The 22,065-nt window shown below is 39.3% G+C and overlaps 1 protein-coding gene across 5 annotated transcripts in view; it reads left to right on the top strand.

Annotated features, from left to right (window-relative positions):
- The window catches only part of SOCS5 (suppressor of cytokine signaling 5), a 30,435-nt gene extending 8,869 nt beyond the window's left edge, over positions 1-21,566 (top strand). For 2 of the 5 annotated variants that reach the window (XM_054279859.1, XM_054279858.1), the window contains exons 2-3: positions 14,680-14,771; positions 17,204-21,566. In XM_054279859.1, the coding sequence (XP_054135834.1) occupies positions 17,216-18,826 (1,611 nt within the window). In that variant the 5' untranslated portion in view covers positions 14,680-14,771; positions 17,204-17,215 and the 3' untranslated portion in view covers positions 18,827-21,566. Of the gene's footprint in view, positions 1-7,290; positions 7,310-14,679; positions 14,772-17,203 lie in introns of those variants that run through there. The other 3 variants (XM_054279862.1, XM_054279861.1, XM_054279860.1) reach the window with 2 other exon arrangements.
- The last annotated feature ends 499 nt before the right edge of the window (positions 21,567-22,065 follow it).

A 22,065-nucleotide genomic window follows, 5' to 3' on the forward strand; every position in this document is an offset into this window, starting at 1 on the left:
AATTACAGTTACTGTTTCCAGCAAGTTGAGTTTTTCCAGAAGTCTTTTTATGAAGAATGTGACTGTGGATTAATTGAACGTAAAAATGAGTCAAAAACTTTTTTCTGCCAAAGGCAAATATAGGAGTAGGTGCTAGTAAGGTTTTCAAAACTCTGTTACCTAGGTAATTTGTAGATGTAGTGTGAGCTGTTGCCCAAAGAAGTATGAAACTGATTTAATTTAGTGAGAAAGTTACTGGAGTACAGCTTACCTGTGAAATAGACAGCCATTCTCTGCAAGTGTTTTAGTTTTCACTCGTACAAGCAAATTGATGTTGAGATATTTTTAAAACCTGCTGCTGCCAGGCTTCCTGTCAACAGTAAGGTCGTCATCTCTAAAGCATGGTACCCTGTCTTTTTTCAAGTTATTCTGAATTCAGAGGGGACAGTAAGTTAGCAGTTGTTGATTTAAGAATATGCTGACATCATGGATGACATACCTAACAGAACTTCTTCTGTTCTGCCTTGCTTGTTTATGTGCCTTCCTGCAGTCTGGAGGGCTGAAGAGGCAGCAGTGGTGCTCTGAGGCAGCAGGATGACGTACTTTAGTCATTCAATAGCGTGTGAGAGTGCTCAGCTGATGCCTCTCTTCTGAAGGATGTTTAGTTCTGTGGTTTCATTAATCACTGTAAGTTTTCCTTATGCCCAGGATGCACTTTTCTTTTACAAAAACATCATAGTCTTGCTATAAGGAATGATCCAAAGGGAAGTATTTTGCAAACATAGAGGAGTTTGTTGTTAGCATGGGAAAATAGTCTTGGTCTTTGCTGTTGGAAACCCTTGTGATTTGTAGATAAGAATTGTGGTGTTACAGATACAGCTACGTATGAAAACATTCTGGTCTTTGATTTGGGACAGTGATGAAAGAAAGCCAAATCTCCAAGAGAATGTCAGTGTACAGAGGTAACTCTCTATTACAAAATCTTGCTAGTGGGCCTACCAGTACAGCACTGTTTGCAAATCCTTTAAGTATAGCTGAATGCAGTACTCCTAATCTTTGTTTCCCATTCATTTAGCTTTGCATGTTATTTTGTCTTTTTACTAATTTTGGAGTTGAACTGTGTATTTAGCTCTAAAGGGAAGTGATGCCTCTATGCAGGAGCTGAGCCTGGGGCTCAAATAAATGTGTACAAAGTTGCTACTCAAAAGGCTTTGCACAAGCAGACCTGTCCTGTGTGTGCAGGAGTCAAATAGCTGGGGGTAAACTGTGTATTCATGCACTCTGCTTGTTGTGGGAGCAGACAGAAAGACAGACTTGAGCCTCCTTGGTGAGGAGCAGCAGCAAAGGAGCGTACCATGAAGTGAGGGAAGTGGAGTTCTGTGCCATCCTTGCCAAGCTGAAGCTGGCAGTGTGTTGGCAGTAGCACAACCACAGGTGCTGTGGTGCCAAATCCCTGGGCTGTAACACAGTGCCAGCCTGGTAAAAGAATTATTTCTGCTTTTGCATTTTTCTCCCTTCTCATCAGGTAGGAAAGACAAATGACCATGGAAATCTGTTTTGGGAATATGTTGCATCCAGAGGCGGGCAAGAAAGCTGGTGCAAGGCCTGGAAGCAATGTCCTGTGAGGAGCAGCCAAGGGCTTTGGGCTTGTCTGGTTTGGAGAAAAGCAGGCTGAGCATGACCTCATTGTTCTCTACAGCTCCCTGAGAGGGGAAGTGGAGAGGGAGGTGCTGAGCTTTTCTGCCTGGCATCCAGAGATGGGATGTGTGGGAATGGTTCAAAGCTGCTCCAGGGCAGGTTCAGACTGAACATTGGGAAGCATTTGTTCAAACACTGGAACAGGCACCCTAGGGAGGTGGTCAATGCCACAAGCCTGTCAGTGTTTCAGAGATGTTTGGACATTGCCTTTAAAATGTGCTTTAACTTGGTCAGCCCAGAATTGGTCAGGCAGTTAGAGCAGGTGATTATTGTAGGTCTCTCTCAACTGAAATACTCTATTCTATAGAACAAACAAGCTAAAAAAAAAAACAAAAACCAAACACCCAACAACAACAAAAAAGAGTAATTAGACAAAGGTAACTTTGTACCAAATGTAGCTGTGTTCAAAGGTATTGCAATAATTTTAGGCTGGGTGCAGGTAGTGCTGGTGTGGTGATATTTCAAATAGCTTACAATTACCCATAGTGGGAGTTGAACAACAGTAACTGGATGTAAAGAGTTCACGGCCATGGCTGTTTCTGATTTCACTTATATGTGATTGGAATTTAATTAGAATGTCCAGGACTGCTTGTAAGAGAGTCAGAAGAGTGAAGGAAAAATACTCTCCTCATGTATTTTCTTACTGTTGAGGTGGGGTTTTTCTTTGAGGAGTCTGATCTTGTCCTTATGGACTTTAGCTCCTGTTTGCTGTAGGCCTAAAAGTCCTCTACTGTCAGTATTAACTTAGGAGAATATTGTCCCTGGATATGCCCATGTTGCTTCACTTGTTTGCTCTCTTAGGATGACATTGTTTGGGATCAAGGCTGTGAAGTCTTCCAGTTGAGTCTGTCTCTGAGGCTTGCAAAGATCACTCTGATTTACCTGCTGATTTTTTCAGGAAGAAATAAGATGGTATAGAGTGTTAATGTTACCTGATCACAATGAGTGAACAAGCAATTGGAATTTTTAGAAAGGAAGATATTATTATGTTTTATTTGTGTTTGCTGGCTCCATCCTGTGCTGTCATTTCACTGAACCTGACACTGGTCATCACACAGATGACCACTTAGAGTGTCCAGCTGTTCACCCAGCAGTTTGAAAAGTCAGAATGCACAATTTGAATGGTTTGATTTTGTATAATTGACAAAGCACCCTGTTTTGTTATCCAGCTGTAGACTTCTGTAACAAAGAGCATTGCTGGTTAAGTGAAAGTGGGAGTTCACACAAGTCATTGTTCCCAGTGGTGTTCTTCCTTCATCTGTTTCTTCCACAGATAATAGGAAGTGTTGGAAAAATTTTGAGAGCTGGTATATTCAATTATTTATAACTTTCCTGATCTCTGATCTCCTGGACCAAAATACTTAGAGGCTTTTCTTTGCCTTGAGTTTAATTTTGGTTAAAGCTTTTTGCCAAAATTCTTCATCTGTTTTCAGAAACAGAACTAGAATAATTGTGCCTTTTTTTGATGTCAGTCTCTACTTTGAAATATTGTAGTGCACCTCTGAACTGGAACATTTTTATGAAATTTGTCTGTGGGCAGCCTCTGGCTGAGCAGTATTGTTTTAATTTTACATGAAAATCTGTAAAAATTGAGCCAGTTCTCTTCTTGAAAATTTCTGATCTGGACATGACAGTTTTCTGTTTTGTTTTTTGTGGGGCACCCTGGAGACTCTCTGCATTCTGTATGCTCAGCAGGGTTTTTCTTTCAAGTACATTTCTCGGCTGCAATAAGCTGTGCAGAGCATGGGAGCCAGAATTGTCCCAAGTTAATTGATTGAGGGGCTCCTATGGCACAAAGCCAGCTGGGAAATCTCTGAGACAGCCCTGACATGTGTCAGCTTCAGAATCATGCACTTGTGCCTCCTCCTTTCCTGCCCCATTGGCTCTGTAGTACCTCCAGGCTCCTGCCAACACTGGTATTTTGACTGTGACTTTTTGTTAAGACTCAAGAGAAGCTGAGGTGTCCATACTGGGCTAAAGCTTGGCTTCTTCTGTATCTGAATGCCTTTGCTACTTCTGAGCATGATGAGGATGTCACTCATCACACCCATGTATATAGCTGGGGTTGTAGGGGGTGCTCAGTCACTGCCCACACACAGGGTCTCTGCATTTGGTCAGGACTCAGTGCTGTGACAGCCAAAATAACTCAATAGGATTCTTCAGAGACCTTCACAGATAAAATCTCAAAAGACTACTAGGCTGATGAACCTAAAGGTATTTTTCTTCAGAAGTTCCAAACTGGACCAAGTTTATCTGAACTTTTGTAAAGATAGCAGAAGATACTCCACACAAAGGCTGAACTTCCTGAATTTATAAAATGATGTGGTGGCTTTTTAAAGGCGACCAAAATGTAACTTTTTTGACATTTTTCCAACAACTTAGACTTTAAAGAACTATTTTAGGTAGCTACCTAGCCTGTGAAATTCTGACCAAATCAGAAGGCTAGAGAAAGCAATTGAATGTGCCTGATGATAGGAAGCATTAGGTGAAAATAGTAAATAAATTATTTTGTAAAAAGGAAAATGAGAAAAAATATTTTCAGAATCATGTCCCATTGGGAAAAGACTTTGGGGCCACCAAGTAGACTGACTTTCTTTGCTGTTTTTAAGGTGAATAGTTTAAGAAAGAGGGCCTTGCCTGTTGACACAGCACAGCTGAAAATTTCTTTTTTCAAAAGCATTTCCCCTGTAGCAAAATCTGTGTCAATTATGTAGGTGTTCGGAGCTGTGTGAGAGAGCTTTCCCTGAGTTTCTTTGCTGTCCTTCCTCTGAACCAGCAGCAGAACCCACTGTGGCAGTGTGAACTTCTTGGGAAGTTGGTACCTTGCTGCATCAGGTGCTTCTTTTCCATGTTCATTCAGTATAGGAGCAAACAGATTTTGCTGCAAGAATGTTCCAGTCTGCCTGTTGATCAGAATTCTTATGAAAATAAATAATTTTTCTTCCAATCATGACATGTTTTAAGTTACCTACAAGTTAATTTTGTATGTCTGTGTGCCACTGGTGCCAGTGCAATCAGAATTTTGTAGCCTTGTGTACAGTCAAACATTAGGCAGTGTTCTGGGGTTTCCCTCCCCCCACCTAAGTGGCAGAGTCCTGCCAGTCTGTAGCAGAAGAGTTTGAGATCTCTGAACTTGCACAACTGGTTTTAGTTATTTGGACCCTACAACTTTATAGAATGGTTTGAAGGGTGCTCCAGCTGTGACTGTTCATAAGTATTTTAAGAAAATTTCTTAGTTTTCATCTAGTTTTGAATCTAGAATTTGGACTTCTCATTCTTGTGGTCACCATGCTGCATGTTTTTCTTCAGGAATTCCTGTCCCCTGGGTGAAAGTTGTTAGATGTGGAAATTGCCATGTCTCATAATGACTTTTTTAAAATTTATTTTTTGCATCAAGAATCAAAGTATTTTTCATCATGGAGGATACTTAAGGATCAAAACTTTCTGAACTCTTTATTGAACAGGTTGCTCCTGTGCTCTTAAAATGTTCCTGTTCTTTATAAAAAAATACCAGAAAATGTCTGGTCTTTCAAGTAGCAGTTGAACCACCTTTTTGAAAAAATAAAGGTGAATATTTCTTATATTTTAATAATAATAATTTTCCCTGTTAGCAGTGTTACAGTTCCTGATCTTCTGAAGGGTACAGTGTTTTTCTAGATGAGTGTTAGTCTTGAAGCTAAGTTTTAGTTTTTGTTTTACAATTAAGATTTTGATTTAATAAAACGTGTTTCAGGTTATAAGGAGAATCTGGTTAACATTAAGGAGTAGGTTTCACAGAAATGGCTAAACCAGCATTAATGGCTCACTGCTGCTGGTAGACATGGTTCTTTTGCCTCCTTCTCTTGGCATAAGACTTCAAATTCTCCTACCTCCATGCTATCACTTGTCTCTTCTGGCTTCTTTTTTCTCATTGAAGTGCTGTTTGTCTGTCTGATGCTTCCATCAATTAGCTTATGGTGAAAATGGAGGTGAGATGAATGCTGGAACTGATGCAAGGGGATGGGAGGGAAGCAAGAATATCCTTTTTAATAGGAGCAAAGCAGTGGTAGATTAATTATCATGGACTGTCACCCTTAGGGTGCCCTTTCTATGGCTAAATTCTGTTCATGAGAAACAACCTAGAAAGAGCTGTACTCTTCAATAGCTGCCCTCTGACAAGTGTATCACTCAGTAATCATTGATTTAGGTTTGCTCAATTTTCTGTGGTGCTGCAGGCTCTTCCTGCATGGAATGCAGCCTCTTAAGCCATTACAGCATGCCAGAATAGGTAAGGTTAGAAGGAAGGGTCTGCAGTGGATGATGTGGTCCAACCTCCCTGCTCAAGCAGGGTAGGCCATTCATGCAACTGAGTCTCTGCTTTCACAGGGCCAAAGAGCATTACAGGTTTTATTAGCCCCAGGCAGCTGGCAATGGTGGTGTAAAGATTCATTTTTCTGGTCTGCATCTTCTTGGAGTTCCTGCAGCCTGTAAGTTGTGTTCATCCATATTGGATAGGAGCCCTTGGATACCAAGCAGCTTTCCAATACTGAATGAGCTGGTGTGCAGGTATTCAAGTGGGACCACAGGTTAGTGAGTTGTCTTTTTAGGTAGGCTATTTGCCTATTGATTAATAGGAATGCCCATTAGCTAACCAGTGGATTAGTGATTCATGGCTGGGGTATTGCTGCAGCAATCCTTGAGTGATAACTGGAGTCAGCTTTTGGATTGGATAGGTGATTTCAAAAGACAAGGCATTTCTATATTTTGAGAAGAATTTAGGAGCTAACCAAATACGTATATTTTTCTTAGAAAATTCTCATCCTGTGGGGGCTCACTTACATAACATGCACAGGTGCCTCTTTGCTAGAATAGGCAGTTCATTAAAATAGTTTTTATTTAACTGATTGCTTTATGTAAAGCAGAGAAGAAAGATGTAGCCACATATTATCTTGCTGTCCTATTTCATCTTCCTGTGCAATGTAGCCTAGCACCTTGAAGATAAGATAGTAGTGTAATAATCTAGTTAGCACCTCAGTTGTAATGGACTGAGGCAACTGATGCACTTAAGAGGAAAGACCTGATTTTCTTATCAGTGCTTGTTCAGTCTCTGTAATGCATATCCTGTGCAGGTAGTCATAGTATTACATTTCTGACTGTGTGAAGGGTTAGATATTATTCCTTGAAGCTTTTATGGTACGTCTTGATCCTGTGTTTTGAATCATGGGCATTCATGTTTTTGCATGGCGCAAGGAAAGTGTGGTGTGGGTGGGTTTTGGGGTTTTTTTTGTTTGTTTGTCTTGGTTTGGTTTTGGGGTGGGTTTTTTTGGTTAGGTGTTTATATTTGTTTTTGTTTGTTTTTTTAAAAAAACACTGAGTCATGAAGCTCATGAGTGGAGACCAAGAGAGCCTCTAGATTACTCATTAGCAGTCTGAACACAAATGGAGAGCAGGTGTTGCAAAGGGCTGGACCCTTTGCTGTCAGGCAGAGAAACATTTTTTGTTTTTGCTAGAGCAGTAACTAAACACAGTAACTTTTAATCTCATTACCCTGGGGTGTTTTCTTTTTAGAAATTACCTATGGATCATTGTATTGGTACTGCTTAGTATCATGAGCAGTTAAAGGAATGTTGCAATGGTTCATGTGGTGTCCCAGGTAAGAGCACAGTGATACACTCTGCCTCTTTGGGTGAGGTTGTTCTACTGCTGACATGGGTTGACTATCAAGCTGTTCCACTGTAATCTTTTGTTCTCCCAAGCACCATCAATTGGCATTAATGCTTATTGATTGCAGTGTTTTTCAGACTGAGACTATGTACAAGTACACTTCCACATTTCCAGTTTTAAGATGTGGAAACTTAGTGCTGCTCTACATTGTTAGAATTCTTGACTAGCAAGCTAAAATGCCTAAAATGTAAAACTTGGCCAAGACATAATCAATGTATTTGCTGAGCAATTTGTTTTGAAGAAATTTCATTCTGACATTTTAATGTTTGTCATTACGCTATCTTGCACACAGGAATTTCTGATGTATATTGATATTATACATATTTTACATATATCAATTTTTGTGTATGTCTATATATAACTAGATGCTTGTTGGTTCAGTTATACAAACTCAGCTAAACTAACTAAAGGATTTTTTTTTTTTTGTTCCTTACCCCTAAGAAAGATCTTCCTACCTCAGGGGCTAAACCTGCAAGGCTAATTCTTTAAGTTTTTTTTACTTGAGTTTTAATATGAAAAAACCAAGGGCAGAATTTCAGAAAGCTTCACATTCACTGAAATCATGATTCTTAGCAGAGGTCAAAATATTTTTAAAGTCTTTTAACTTTTCTGGAAATCCCACTTAAAATTCCTCATACATTCTACTTCTAGCTACTTTCCAGAATGTTGGGGATTTTTTTTAACCTTTTTTTTTTAACTTTTTTTGAAGATGCAGTTTAATTTGCAATGTTCATAAGTTGTCATTGCTCATGCTTTATCTGTTCAATGTACAGAATATCCGGAACAGTCTTAGTTTAGATTTTCTGGCAATTTAGTCCATAATTTTAAAGTTATGGTAACACCTTTAAGCAAATGGTGGCATTAGAAAACCAAAATGTCAGTTGCACTGGAATTCAGTGCTGGTGTTGATGTTGCAGCTGGCTGTGCTGCAGCGAGACCCTGCACTCCAAGGCTTGGTGAGTGCTCACTGGCAGAACTTGCAGGTACAGAGCCACAAAGCACAGGTTTCCTTCAGCTGGGAAGTTGAAATGTTTCTGATAGCTCTAGCTGCGTATAGTCTAGGATAAAGTTGCCTGTGGATTAAAGTGAAAACATGAAACGGGCTAGACCTACTGGCAGCCTTCCAGCTGCTTCTCCTTCTTCTTTGCAGGGTTTATCTTCTTTTACCTTCCCCAGGCCCAGCCTGGGGAACCAGGTGCTTGCTGCCAATTAGTCTTGTCAAGACAGCCCAGAGCTTCTCTTGACAAGCCTGACTGCTGACAGCAGCTGTGGGCTAGTCTTAGGCAGGATTTTAACTCCTTGCTTGCCAAATGCTTTGCAGATTAAATCCCCTGGTCTCATTCTGCAGTTACTCAGTTTTCTATTTTATTTAAGTATATTCTGTACAGAAACTGATCTAAGATTTACAGTGGTGCTGTAGTGATAGCATTTACTTGCCAAACTTCTGGCATGGCAGAATGTGAGTTGGGAGTTAAGTCATTATGAAGGTCACTTTAGGTTTGTTATTAGAACTGTCCATCTCAGGCCACCTCCTGCTTGCTGTAAGCACAGCTGTAACTGGGTAGCAGCTTGGGCTGTTACTCTTCTCAGCTGTCATGGTTTTAGAAACTTTTGAACTTTTGGCTCCATTTCACTTAAATTTGAGAGAATGACTGCTTTAATTTATTTTTTCTGCAAATTTCATGAATGGCAATAATGCTTTTCCCTATGTGGTCACTTCTAGGTACATTGCTAGAGAAAGACAAGTACAACTTTGGTTTTATCAGTTGATAAGAGGTGGCAGGTAGCTAGTTTGTGTTGGAGAACATGATCTTTTTCTTGGTCAGGTTGAAAGGACACAGGGGAAGGGTGCATGAGCAAAGCTCTGTGTCCAGGAGGTGCCTGTAAGCTGATGGGGGGCATGGGTACAGTGGTGAGGGAGAGGCATTAGACAGGCTGTTGAGCTTTTGAAAAATGTAGTGAGAAGAAATAGGACTGTTAAACCAGTATAAATTGACCCCAGAACAGAAGGATTATGTTTGGAAAATAGGCCATTTGCAATTGAATGAAATGCTCTGTTTACAAAATATATTAAATTGGATGTTTTTACTGAGCTTGTCAAAGATGTGGGATGTGATTTGACTCATCTTTTCAACCTTGCTTCCAATTTCCTTTGCTTTTAGTGAGGCACAGCTGTTAAGGTATGCTTTTTCTTAACTCAGAACTTCCAAGAATTACATACAAATAACCATTAGATCACTCTTTTTATCAATTTGATACCTATTTATATTTTAGAACTTTGTAGAGGAGGATATGCTTCATTAGTGTTCTTAGAAGTAGAAACAAATTCTTCTCTACTAGGGGAGAGCTCCATCATTTTTCTTGGAGTATTTATGGCTTTTGCAGAAGTCACCAAGAGGGCTGCTGTACTTAACTTGAACACTGACTGGAACCATTTATTCTATCCACATGAATTTTTAAAAAGTATAGTGGCAGCTTCTATGTGAGAAGAGTTAAAAGTAACAGTATGGGAGCCATTACTACACTAAATCACCTAGAGTTCCCTTTCATGGCAGGTATTTTACTTTGCTAACTTAATGCTCATTGTTTTTGGTTTTTTTTTTAAATGTTAAGGTGAAATTGAATTGCCTGCTTAAGGTGTATGGAGGTAGCTTAAAGGAAACTGCTTTAATTTAATGTTGCTTGTGTGGATTTACATGTTACAATGAGTGGCTGCCATCAGGATACTGCCTAAATGATTTGAAGGTTTCTTGACTTGGAATTGATGTGTGCCATTGTCTTGAATTTGCAGTTTCTAGCATAGAAATCTACTGCTATGTGGAGTTCTTGGTAAATCTGTATAGTGTTATTTCTGTTTTAATATCTGAAACTCATGTTTGCTCTGTGATTCTTACATAATTAGAACTACCAGTTTTCCTCATTATGGTTATTACCTACTAGACTTGTGTAAGTAGAGGGAAAGAAGTATTGAAAAAGCAGTTGTCTCTAGTTTGGATTCAGTGCCATAACTTTCTGTTCTTTTATTGATGGCTTGTCTGCTTCAGGGATTTCAGATTTTCTGATCAGCTAAGAAGTGAATAGCAACTGTACAGTGCTTTTCAATGCAGGGTGAACACACATAGTCCCAAAATTGTCCTTTTGGAAACCCAAAGCCTAGTAAGGGGCTTACAAGAATGTTCCCACTGTTGAGCCTTGGAGCAGTATTTTTGGACTGAAGTTACCAATGTGTAGCTGCTTGAGGAGAAACTGGCAGAACATCAGCTGTCCAAGCTAAGACTGAATTTTGCTCAATGCAAATCTGCACCAAGGAGGGGGAGGAGGAGCTTACTTCTTACTCTGAGTTGGAGCAATGGCAAAATATCATTATTTGGCTTTGACTTGACAGTCTGCCAGCTTAAGTCCTTGAAGCTTGCAGCTTTCCTTGTATTTTAGCAAAACTCATCAGGCCAACTCAGCATTTTATTTTTGAAGTAAAGCTTTTCAGTGGCTGAACTTTCAATGCAAGTGTTCAAAGCAGCATCTTAAATAGAGTCCTAATCTCTTTCTTTGCAGCCAGAACCCCACAGTTGAGAATGGAGATTTCTCTTCGAAGTAGCCATCTAAGAACATCATAACTTCAGCAGAACTAACCAGTGCTGCTGTGGAAGGAAGCAATCTTGCCCTGGCTGCTGCTTCCTCCCTCCTCATCTGATCCTCCCATGTGTTAACTTGAATGTTTGTACAGAAGTCATAAACCAGATGGAGTAAATGATTGAGACTTTTTCTGAGAATTCATTTTAGGCTGGATCAGTTCCTTGAGCTGGTTGACTGAGCAGCCATATGGTGTACAGACCACCTCCTGCACCAGCACAGGTGGCCAGGAAGAGGCTGACGCCATTTCTTTTGGTTGCAGTGCTGACTTAGGCCAATTCTGTGTGTTGTTGGAAATGTAGCTCTGTATCCTTTACCTCTTCTCTGGCAGGTTTGAGTTTTGGTTTGGGGATTCAAAGCTTCATATTCATCTTCCTATGCAACTGCACTTCCAATTTATCAAAGCCTAATAGTTAAAAACCAGTAGTACTTTATCCTAATAAGGCTTTCATGAGCACTTGAGACACTTGGCCCCTTTACCTTCTTTAGTTATAAAAGAGAAGCAGCCACCTTTTCCTTCCAGGCCTCTAAATCAGCTCTTTGAGCTGTCTGCAGTGAGCAACATTTTTGTGTGTGTAGAAAAATGCATGGTTCCTCTTGAGCCAACAAATTCCTTGTTTTTCAGAAACGTTATCTCTAGTATTACAGTAGTAATTCATTATTTCTGGAATGTGCATTGGAAGGGAGGAAAATTGCTTTGTAATCCTTAGTACTGCCCTTCCTTCCTCGAGTGGGTTACTTCAGATGCAGGGCTTGCCAGCCTTCCTCACTGTGACTGGATGAGGTTGAGGAGCGCCGGTGGGAGCAGCTCCCTCAGGGCATCCCTGCAGCAGGAGCCTGCAGTGGGCATTTGGCAGCGGGCACACAGGGCAGTGACCTCTTCAGCAAGCAGCCCTTAATGGAAACAGTGTCTTTAACAAGAGTCTCTTGCCACTGCTCAGCAAATCATTTTGAGGAATGGCACAAATAGAAGCAGTGTTTCCCTCCAGGCTTTTGCTTGTACCTCTGTGGTCCATGCACCAGGTTCAGGGAATGTGGTAGCCAGTTTGCCTGTGCAGGCTCCAGCTAATATTGAGCTAAACAGTGTGCAGGTTTCTAGCAACTTCACTTTGTAGGTTCTTTTTTTTTTTGAGCCTGTTCTGTAAGATATCATAGTTTGTGCAGTATATCACCTTTTGTGAAGATGGTACATTATTAGAAGTTAATACTTTGAATATAATAAACCATACTGAGTAAATTTTAAATTGGGTGAACTGTGAGAGTGAAACAAGTATATTATCTTCCAGACAGAGCACAGCCTTGACTTTGAATAGTGTTCCTACAAAGTCACAAGATCTAGGCAGATCTCTCTGCCTGTGACATTTCTGGAAGGAATGGTCTGAGTTTTCACAGTAATCTGTTAATATGTGATATTTTAGGATTGCAAAGAAGTTGCAAGTGTAGCTTTATCACATTGCTTGAAATTTCTTTGTTGTCTCAGTATTTGTGCTCTCAGAATACTTGAAGACTACAATCATGCAAACTTCATGCATTTGAATGTCTCTAAATTTACTGCAAATGGGAGTATAGCACTAAGGTATTGCTGCTCATTGCTTCTGTAATCCCTATAGAGTGCTTATTATATGTTATTTTTAAGATCATTTATGCCAGTTCAAAGTAGGTAGAAATAATTTTTAGTTGAAAAGAGATTGTGGTAAGAACATCAGTAGAACCTCTAGTTTTCTAAGAAGAAACAATTGAGGTTTTTTTTTTCCTTAGAAAATCTACAAATGGTTGGATTCACTTTGTGGATTTTGATGGAATGAAATGGATTTCCTGTTTAGGCTAGAATAACCACTGGCGGTGCTCCTTTGTAAAATTAGGATCGCTTTAGAACCAGTTCAGAAACAATTTTTATTTTGTCAAGCTTAGTGCTGCCACAAGAAATCTGTGAAACCACACATCTGTTGCACATTGGTTTAAAGTAATTTAAAATCACTAGGTTGAATTTTAAATACTTTACCAGTGACTCAACTTTTATTCTAACACAAGTCTGAGATGTTTAACTGAGACAATTTGGCCAAACTCAAGGAACTGTTTTCCATTAGGGAAGGCTGGTTCCCAAAGAAACCACTCCCACCTGGAGCCACCTGGCAGTTTGTCCCACAGGCCGTGTCAGCTGGCTGGCAGTGGTGATGTGATAGGTGTGTATTGACTGCTCATGTTTCTGAGCAGAACTGAGAAGAATGGGGATATATAAAGCTAGTGCCATGAAGCATGACACTTCAGGATAAGCATCCATGTGAGTTCTTTGAATTTTTGATGAGTTAAAATGGTTTGCATGCAGCCCCTTTGCCACCTGTGCCCAGTAAAACAGTATCTCTGGTTTTGTTTGCAATGAAGACGAACTTCAGAGGGCTGAATGAGCTAATGTTCCGAGTAAGGTTTTGTTTAAAGTTGGATAGCCCTTGTTCTAGCAACTTTACCTTGCATTTGCTCTGTTGAGGCCTTGCACTGAACACATTTTAATAGGAACACTGTCTTGTGTTTGTAAACTTGCTAGGAACATAATGCAGAACAAAATAAGTGAGAGTAACTGTTACAGTTGCAGAAGAACTGTACTTGTGCTTTGATCTTCATCGACTTAATCCTTGGTGCTTGTCACTCTGTTGCTCTCTGAAAAGGTTACTTTTATGGAATCTCAATAGCAATAGTGTGGCCTAACTTTAGGAATGTTTCAGCAATTTTAGTGCCTCCAGAAGGGAATGGAAACTAGTAATACTTGGACTTTGCTGCCATTGCTCTGGAGTTTCTACATAGGAATATTAACTTTTAATATCCACTTAGAGATTGCTCAACCCTGTAGCTTTTCATTGAAGTACATTTCAATATTTTTCTTCCTGTTCTGTGTGTAAATCTTTAATATAAGTTCCCAATGTTTTCTCTTAACTCTTACTGCTATTCCCGAATCTAGCATGGAGAAGCAAATAAATCTTCTCTGTTCTGTTACTGTTAGATTTCTGACAGTGGTGTGAGCATATTAAATCCCTTGACTCCTCTTGGATTTCTGAAAAACAATGATGATTATTTTAGGGAACTGCTGACCTACTCTTTTAATAAAGAACTTGTCTTGTATTCCACTTTCCCATTTTTAGAATCATGGTTCATATTGCTCTTGCTTCACAATCGTGTAACATCCTTGTGGAGAGTACAGCAGTTGCTTACCTGGAAAAGTAATATTAGAAAAGTGTGTATTTTTAGCTGCCTTTTGATGTGATGTAGCAGCTGGAAACAAGGAGGAGAGACAGTATGTGGTGATCTGACAGCACTGCCAACCACAACTTGAAACCAAAATGTGGGGGAACCATTTCATAGGCTTGATTATGCCCATTGTGCCTGGCACTTCAATGATCCAGATACTGTGGCTTTGCTCTTGGTTGTCAAAAGTTTTATTTCAGAGTCCTTCCCATGACTACTTGACAAATGTTGTTAATGTATAGAAAAAGCAAGTTCTGTGAAGTTTTTTGTTTATGTTAATATGCATTAAAAATATATAAAGACCAGGCAGTTACATGGACACATTTCAGAAATAAATAGTAAAATATCCATTTGATGTCAGTGATTAACAGTAAATGTCTAAATGAAAAGATATTCTAACTATTAACAAAATTTCTGCTTTTCCCTTTGTAGTAAACATGTCCACAAGTCAAAGAAGGAATCTAGCAAGTTCATGTTGAGGTATATTCTCAAGACAAGACACAGTGACTCATTTGCTTTTCTGGGTAAGAAAGGTATCTTTATTCTCTTGAGTGTGACAAAAAGTACTTAACCTTTTAAATTTAATTTCAGAAAAGTACAGTCTGTCAAGCCAGTATGCTGGGGGGTTGTGGGTGGAGTGTTTTGTTGGTTTTTATTTTTATTTGTTCTTGAAGTTTTCTGGGCACATGTAGAGGACTTTCCACCCTAAGACCTTTTAGACTAGTGGTGCAAAGGAAGAGCAATAAAGAGCAATTTCAGAATAAAAGACACCACTGAATAGCATGTGATTGTTTGGATGGAAAAGTAATTCCAGTTCATTGTCACAAAAATGTGTACATTTTCTAGCCTGACTTGCCAAGGGAATGGTGTTTGTAATATTATCTCATTCTTTTCTCTTCCCAAAAATTTTAAACATCTCTCTGTCTAGGAAGAGAATAAAAAACTTACAACTTGAGACAAAAGTGTAGAAGTCAACCTTATATGTATTGTGTTGACAGGCTGGCAGCCAGCAAACATGTGCTCCTCCATGGCCAGCATGGGTATTCTGAGACACCACAAACAGCTATGATCATTGCAATAACATGAGACATGTTGGCTGCTTCCTGCAAATTTGTATGTGGTCTGATTTTAGTAGTTCTGCTGCTCCTAGAATTTCCCCAGCTTGATCCAGACAACTCCAGAACAAAAAAGAATTTAAGGATTTTTTTATTTTAATCAGGAAGGTGTGCTTTGCTCATTTGCTTACAGTGTTTATGTATACATGGACCTGTGTAGCATCTTCTATGTGTAACATTGCTCTGCAAGTGTTTACCTCCTTAATAACCACATGGGTGCTGTGCAGATTGTCCTTTAGCACTGTTGTAGGTAACTTGTACCAGTAACCTTCAGAGACTGGAGGCCTGATTTCCTCTTTTCCTCAGCTCTCTCATCCACACTCAATTCTTGTGGTCTTGCTTAGTGCAGCTGGGTACCTGGGTTTGCTGGATCATCTGATGACAGAGTGAGAAACAAAGCTTTTGTTTTTTGTTCCTATCACAGTCAGGTGTTACAATTCATTCTCTTTCATGTTTCTCATGTAAGCTGTGCCTCTGACTCCTCTCCAGTCTCAGTGGACTCTGCTATAAAGTCGTAGGCTTACAGCTGTGCTCCTGTTGTAAGGACTTGTGGGCTGGATCACCAGAGCATTGCCTACTTGTTTATCATCCACTTTGTCATGAGCCCCAGTGCATTTAGTCACTGCTTCAGATTCCTCTCCAGTTATGAACAGAAAAGTAGTGCAGCAACAGAGGAGTGTTGCTGCAAAATAATCTGTTTCCAAAGAACAGAGCAGTTTCCATAAAGAGTTAAATTAGATAAGATGACGTATTTTAGTCTTTTAAGTTTAGCACTTCTCTCAGAACTTAATTAGATCTAATTTAGTTTGGCATTGCCTGACTTTTTTTAGTACAGAATTAGCCTGTTTCTCTCTGTCCTAGGGCAGTCCTGTAATTTTGGCAGTCTTGTTCCAATTATCAAACTCAGTTTCTAAAGATGTAGTTTCAGAATACACACTGCTAATGTTTTTATCTTTTTACAGTATCTTCATGATTCACTGTCATCGTGTTTCTGCTGTGGAGCTGCTTTCTTTTTAAGTGTTCCTACTAAAGATAGAAAAGCTCCTTGGGCTCTTTCATTCTTTTATATCTTAAGTAATAAAGCCGACCATTGGTTGCTGGGTTTTTTTTCAGCTGTTTCATATGGCTTATATTAATGTATCAGAGACTTTATAATTCTAAAATTGTCTTTTGGTGATTGTCTCATCTAATAAGGATGAATGCTTTTTTTCCCCCTAAATTTCTATTTTTGTGCTAATTCTTTTAATCTTACAAAGCTATATCTTGGAATTTATGTGGTGTGCAGCTGGAGCTTTTGTTTTTACATGGTGCATCTGGACATTTGCAGTGCACTTGTTGGATTTTACTAACAGCTCTCCTAGTCTGGAGTGACTTGAAGAGTTCTTATTCAGGATTTGTTTTACTGCTGCTTATAGGAAGCTTATCAGGGAGTCATACCTAACATATGATTTAAAAATTCTTTCTTAAATGAAGGATTTTAGATTGTGTATTTCCTATTTATCAAATACAACTATGCAGACCTACCTACATGCCTACAGAAAAATAGGAGGGCCTACTTGTAAATGAAATGTTTGAAATTTCTTAAACACCTTCTTTGTGGTGATTTTACTAAATACTCATTTAGAAAATAATCAAAAATATGGATATTTTTCTAAATGTTGAAATGATGTGATGCATCTTGCTTCCACATAACCCTGCAAAGACTAGGGCACTTTTTAAAATGTATTTCATTTAGTTAATAATAGTCATCTTGGGTTTGTAACTTAAATGATAACTGAAGATGTATCCTCATGTTTTAAAACTGTATTTTTATTTTAATATTTCTTCTCCTCTTGATTTAGATAACATAATCCATGGATAAAGTGGGAAAGATGTGGAACAATTTCAAATACAGGTGCCAGAACCTCTTTAGTCATGAGGGTGGAAGCCAAAATGAAAGTATAGTTGTGAACTCCAATAATTGCTCGTCTGGTAAAGAGAAAGCCATCCAGATAAGTGACTTGCCTCAACAACAGCCCAGCAGCCCTTTGAGAGAAAACATTGCTTTGCAATTAGGCTTAAGTCCTTCAAAGAATTCAGCAAGGCGGAACCAAAACTGTGTCACAGAAATTCCTCAGATTGTTGAAATAAGCATTGAGAAAGAGAATGACTCATGTGTCACCACAGGAGCCAGGCTCGCTCGAAGGGACTCTTATTCTCGGCATGCTCCTTGGGGTGGGAAGAAGAAGCATTCCTGCTCTACCAAAACACAGAGCTCCTTGGATACGGAGAAAAGATTTGGTAGAACACGAAGCGGTTTGCAGAGGAGGGAGAGAAGGTACGGGGTGAGCTCAGTCCATGACATGGACGCGGTATCCAGCAGGACAGTGGGCAGCCGTTCTCTGCGGCAGCGTCTCCAAGATACTGTTGGGCTGTGTTTTCCCATGAGAACTTACAGCAAGCAGTCCAAACCTCTGTTTTCTAACAAAAGAAAGATCCACCTCTCTGAACTAATGCTTGAGAAATGCCCTTTTCCTGCAGGCTCAGATCTGGCCCAGAAGTGGCATCTGATTAAACAACACACAGCACCCGTGAGCCCTCATTCAACTTTCTTTGACACATTTGATCCTTCCTTGGTTTCCACAGAAGATGAAGAAGACAGACTCAGAGAGAGACGTAGGCTTAGTATTGAAGAAGGGGTTGATCCCCCTCCCAATGCCCAAATACACACTTTTGAAGCTACAGCACAGGTAAATCCATTGTATAAACTGGGACCAAAGTTAGCCCCTGGTATGACTGAGCTGACCGGGGACAAAACCATAACACCTCCAGGGAGCTGTGACTCCGAAGAGGACACGACGACGCTTTGCCTGCAGTCGCGCCGGCAGAAGCAGCGTCAGATGTCGGGAGAGAGCCACGGCCATATCGGCAGGCAGGGGGCTTGGAAAGTGCACACTCAGATCGATTACATCCACTGCCTCGTGCCAGACTTGCTCCAGATCACAGGTAACCCGTGCTACTGGGGCGTCATGGACCGCTACGAGGCAGAAGCGCTTCTGGAGGGGAAACCCGAAGGCACTTTCTTGCTCAGGGACTCTGCGCAGGAGGACTACCTCTTCTCGGTGAGCTTCCGCCGCTACAACCGCTCGCTGCACGCGCGCATCGAGCAGTGGAACCACAACTTCAGCTTTGATGCCCACGACCCCTGTGTGTTCCACTCCTCCACCGTGACGGGGCTTCTGGAACACTACAAAGACCCCAGCTCTTGCATGTTCTTTGAACCCTTGCTCACCGTATCTCTGAACAGGACCTTCCCCTTTAGTCTGCAGTATATCTGCCGGGCGGTAATCTGCAGGTGCACTACGTACGATGGAATCGATGACCTTCCTCTACCCTCAATGTTGCAAGACTTTCTAAAGGAGTATCACTATAAACAAAAAGTCAGGGTGCGATGGCTGGAGCGGGAACCTATAAAAACAAAGTAAAAGGAAATCAAAATAAGCTTCTGGAACGTGCTTTTTTTTTTGTGTATTACAGTTTAACTGCAGCAAGCGCACCGATGGCGTCTAGCTTTTCTGCAATACCCTATTTAAGCTGAGTGTTAGTATCCTGTCAGATGCTGCCTGCTGTTAATCAAACTAAGTTGTGATGCCTCTTGGAAACAATAAGCAGACACAATTCTGCACGTTTTTCATTAAGGCCTAGTGAAAATATTTTTGCTAATTTCTAAATATTTTATTTCCCTTTTATAGCTGTAGTAATTGGATGAAGAAACTATGAGGCATTTCCCATGGGGCATTCATGTAATGCTGTTAAAGAAAGGCTTTATCGAAGGGGCATTTTGCTAATATTTGAAGTATTTTTTTAAAAATTCTCTTCTTGAAAACTTTCCTCAACTCTAAGTAATAATTTAGATCACAGACAAGTTTCCAAATACTAGTGAATATTTTCTTGTAATGAAGAGCGGTTCATTAGAAGCAGTCCATTAAGAGTTAATGGTGCTTTGAGGCTAACAGATGAATCATGCTTTTCACAGTGTATAATGTTTCCTAATCATTAAGACTTGAATATGCCTGCTCAGTACTGTAATTCTGTTACAAACACTTGGAGATTTAAGTGGCATTGTTAGCAAAAGTAGTACTGTCTCAGACAGTTAAAAATACCTTCCAGTGTGAATTGCTGCTTCTGTGGCAGGACACAGAATTAGATTATTGCTGTGAAACAGAAGGTTGTGGGTTTTTTCCAAAACAGATTTTGGTGTCCTGACTGCTAGTAACTCACAGTAGAAGGTAATAGTGACAAGAAAAAAATTCTTAATTATTTAAAGTTGTCTGATATTTTTATGGAGAACATGACAAGTGGTTGAATTATTATAATCAGAGTACAAAATCTGACATATCTGAAGCAAATGTCAGGTTTCAAAGGTACTGGTACACTTTATTTGTAAATATCTTTCCATCTGCGCTTTTAAAAATGTTTTAAAGTAATATGCACTGATGATAGTTTCAACAGATTACTTAGAAACAAGATTCTAACTTCTGTTTGCTTATTTACTTGGAGATGGAACTTAAAAGTAGTTCTATCTTAGATATTTTGCACTAAAATCTTGTTGGAATGCCCTGACCCCTGTTTAATGTTTTGTACCAATTCTGAGTGCTCCCTAGTTTCTTTACCAGCTGCTACAGTATTTGATTCCTTCCTTCTCTACGGCAGTGACCTGTGTGAGGTAGGAAACATTTTGGCTGCAAGTACAATAAACGTTATTCTTGTATGCTACACTAACCCTTTATTGATGTATTTTTCTGCTTGCTGTGCCTTGTTCTGGCTTTTTGTGCTAATAAAGTACAGTATGTTCAGTGTTATACTTGTATATCTGCTCTGTTTTTATATATTCACCTAACTTGTAGCAGTTAAATGAATTTTTAATAGGCTTTTCTTAGTATTTAGGATAGGTAATGCACAAGTACTGTGCAGTTGTGTATTAGCTGGTCAGCACACCTTACTCCTGGTTTTTGTTACAACTTGACAGTGTACACCATTGAATAACGTTTCTGTAGTCACTGCAAGGTAGTGGACTTGTCTGCAGGCATAGAGCATTTTACAGGTTTTTGTAATGCAAAGGATAAATGTTAAGCAAAAAATGTTCTAAAACATTATTGATCCCCTGTAACGGTTGCTGAAGGTGTTTCAACTTGTTGTATAGGTAACTGCTAAGGTTAATATTTTGATACTCCCCACTGAGGAATGCTTATTCCTGTAAATTGACAGTACAGCAGCGGCATTTGTTCACTTTTAGGCTATTTTGATAAATAGATGTACACACAAATTGGCCAAATGTCCTGTTTTTACCAAAGAATACTGTCAATTTATGTTGGAGTATTTTTTTAGTTAAAAAAAAACAAACTCAAGAGTGGAGAGGTGCAATTTTTGTTCTATCAAATATTTATCCCAAGCTATGATAAACCAAAGTGTTTGACAACTTCATCTGAACCTAAGTAATGTATACATTTATGTTGGTGGAGCCTAAAGCTTTTACATCAGTGGTGTTGTCATTATTCCTGAACTCACAATGCACCTGAAGAGGAGTGATTTAAATAATTTTCTAATGACTGGAACAGCACTACAGAATAGCTCATACTGCGAGGGGTTAATCTGAAGCACCCAGAAAGCACTTTAAAACATGTGTTTATATGCTTGTGGAAAGTTTGTGATCCCGTTATGCATTCTTTGTAGTAGATTATCTTCTTTCATGTGTTAAAAGACTTCAACTGTTAAAATGGAACTTTGTTTAGAATATGTAAATACTAAGTTTATGTAATTATGTGTACAACTGTGCTCTTGGTCTCTTAAGTTTTGAATTGTGTATGTGTCATTGGATATGCAACTCTTGGTTTAAAATCTGCTCTAAGCATAAAAAGAGGAAAAAGTCACCAGCATGAAATTGCACCTAAGTGTACCTTCACTGTGTCGTTCTCACTGTTCTCTCAGTCGGATCTGAATGCCAGATGAGTTTACTTCAATTCTTGCTTTCAATATTAGTGTCATACAGTCAGCCTGCAACCAAGCTTTGTCCCAGTGCAGGGACCTGTTTTTCATTTACTCTTGTTGCAGTTGCTTGTCATGAACTAGCTGTGCCATTGTCAATGTGGTCAGGAATACACATTCATCTAATTTTTAATCATGTGGTGGAATCTTTGGGAAAGAAAAATAAATACCCCAAACCCTTACCTCAGAAAGTTTGCTCTTGCATTTGTATAAATAATTTTTATGGAGAGATTTGCTCCCCTAAAACACGCCAACAATGAATTATCTATTTCTCTACAACTTTTTTAAAGCTCTGCTTCACTGAAATATACAGAATAATTTGCTAGTGTGGTTATGCTAAAATGAATCACTTTTTAAATTTTGATGGACTTGAGTGTTGACTACTCCAGTTGCAGTGTATTTCTTAATGAATACATTTTCAGTTCTAAAGGCATTAAAATGCTCGTAGGTGGCGAATGCAAATAGTTGATTTCTCATTTGTGTTTCTCATTCTGGTTTCATTTAGAAAATCTTAAACATTTCTTAAAGAGGTGCACAAACCACAGCTTTATTTTTTTTAAAATGTAACTGTAGGATTCAATGTAAAAAAGTACACTTGTATTGTTCCAATCTAATTTGGTTACATGACAGATGAGTTTTTGAGCCTCAGTCTTGTCAAGTGTTTTTTTGAGGTGATTCT

Source organism: Melozone crissalis, unplaced genomic scaffold (assembly GCF_028551555.1).
Source record: "Melozone crissalis strain CALT ecotype California unplaced genomic scaffold, PUWL_Pcris_2 ptg000027l_1, whole genome shotgun sequence".
Lineage (NCBI taxonomy): Eukaryota > Metazoa > Chordata > Aves > Passeriformes > Passerellidae > Melozone > Melozone crissalis.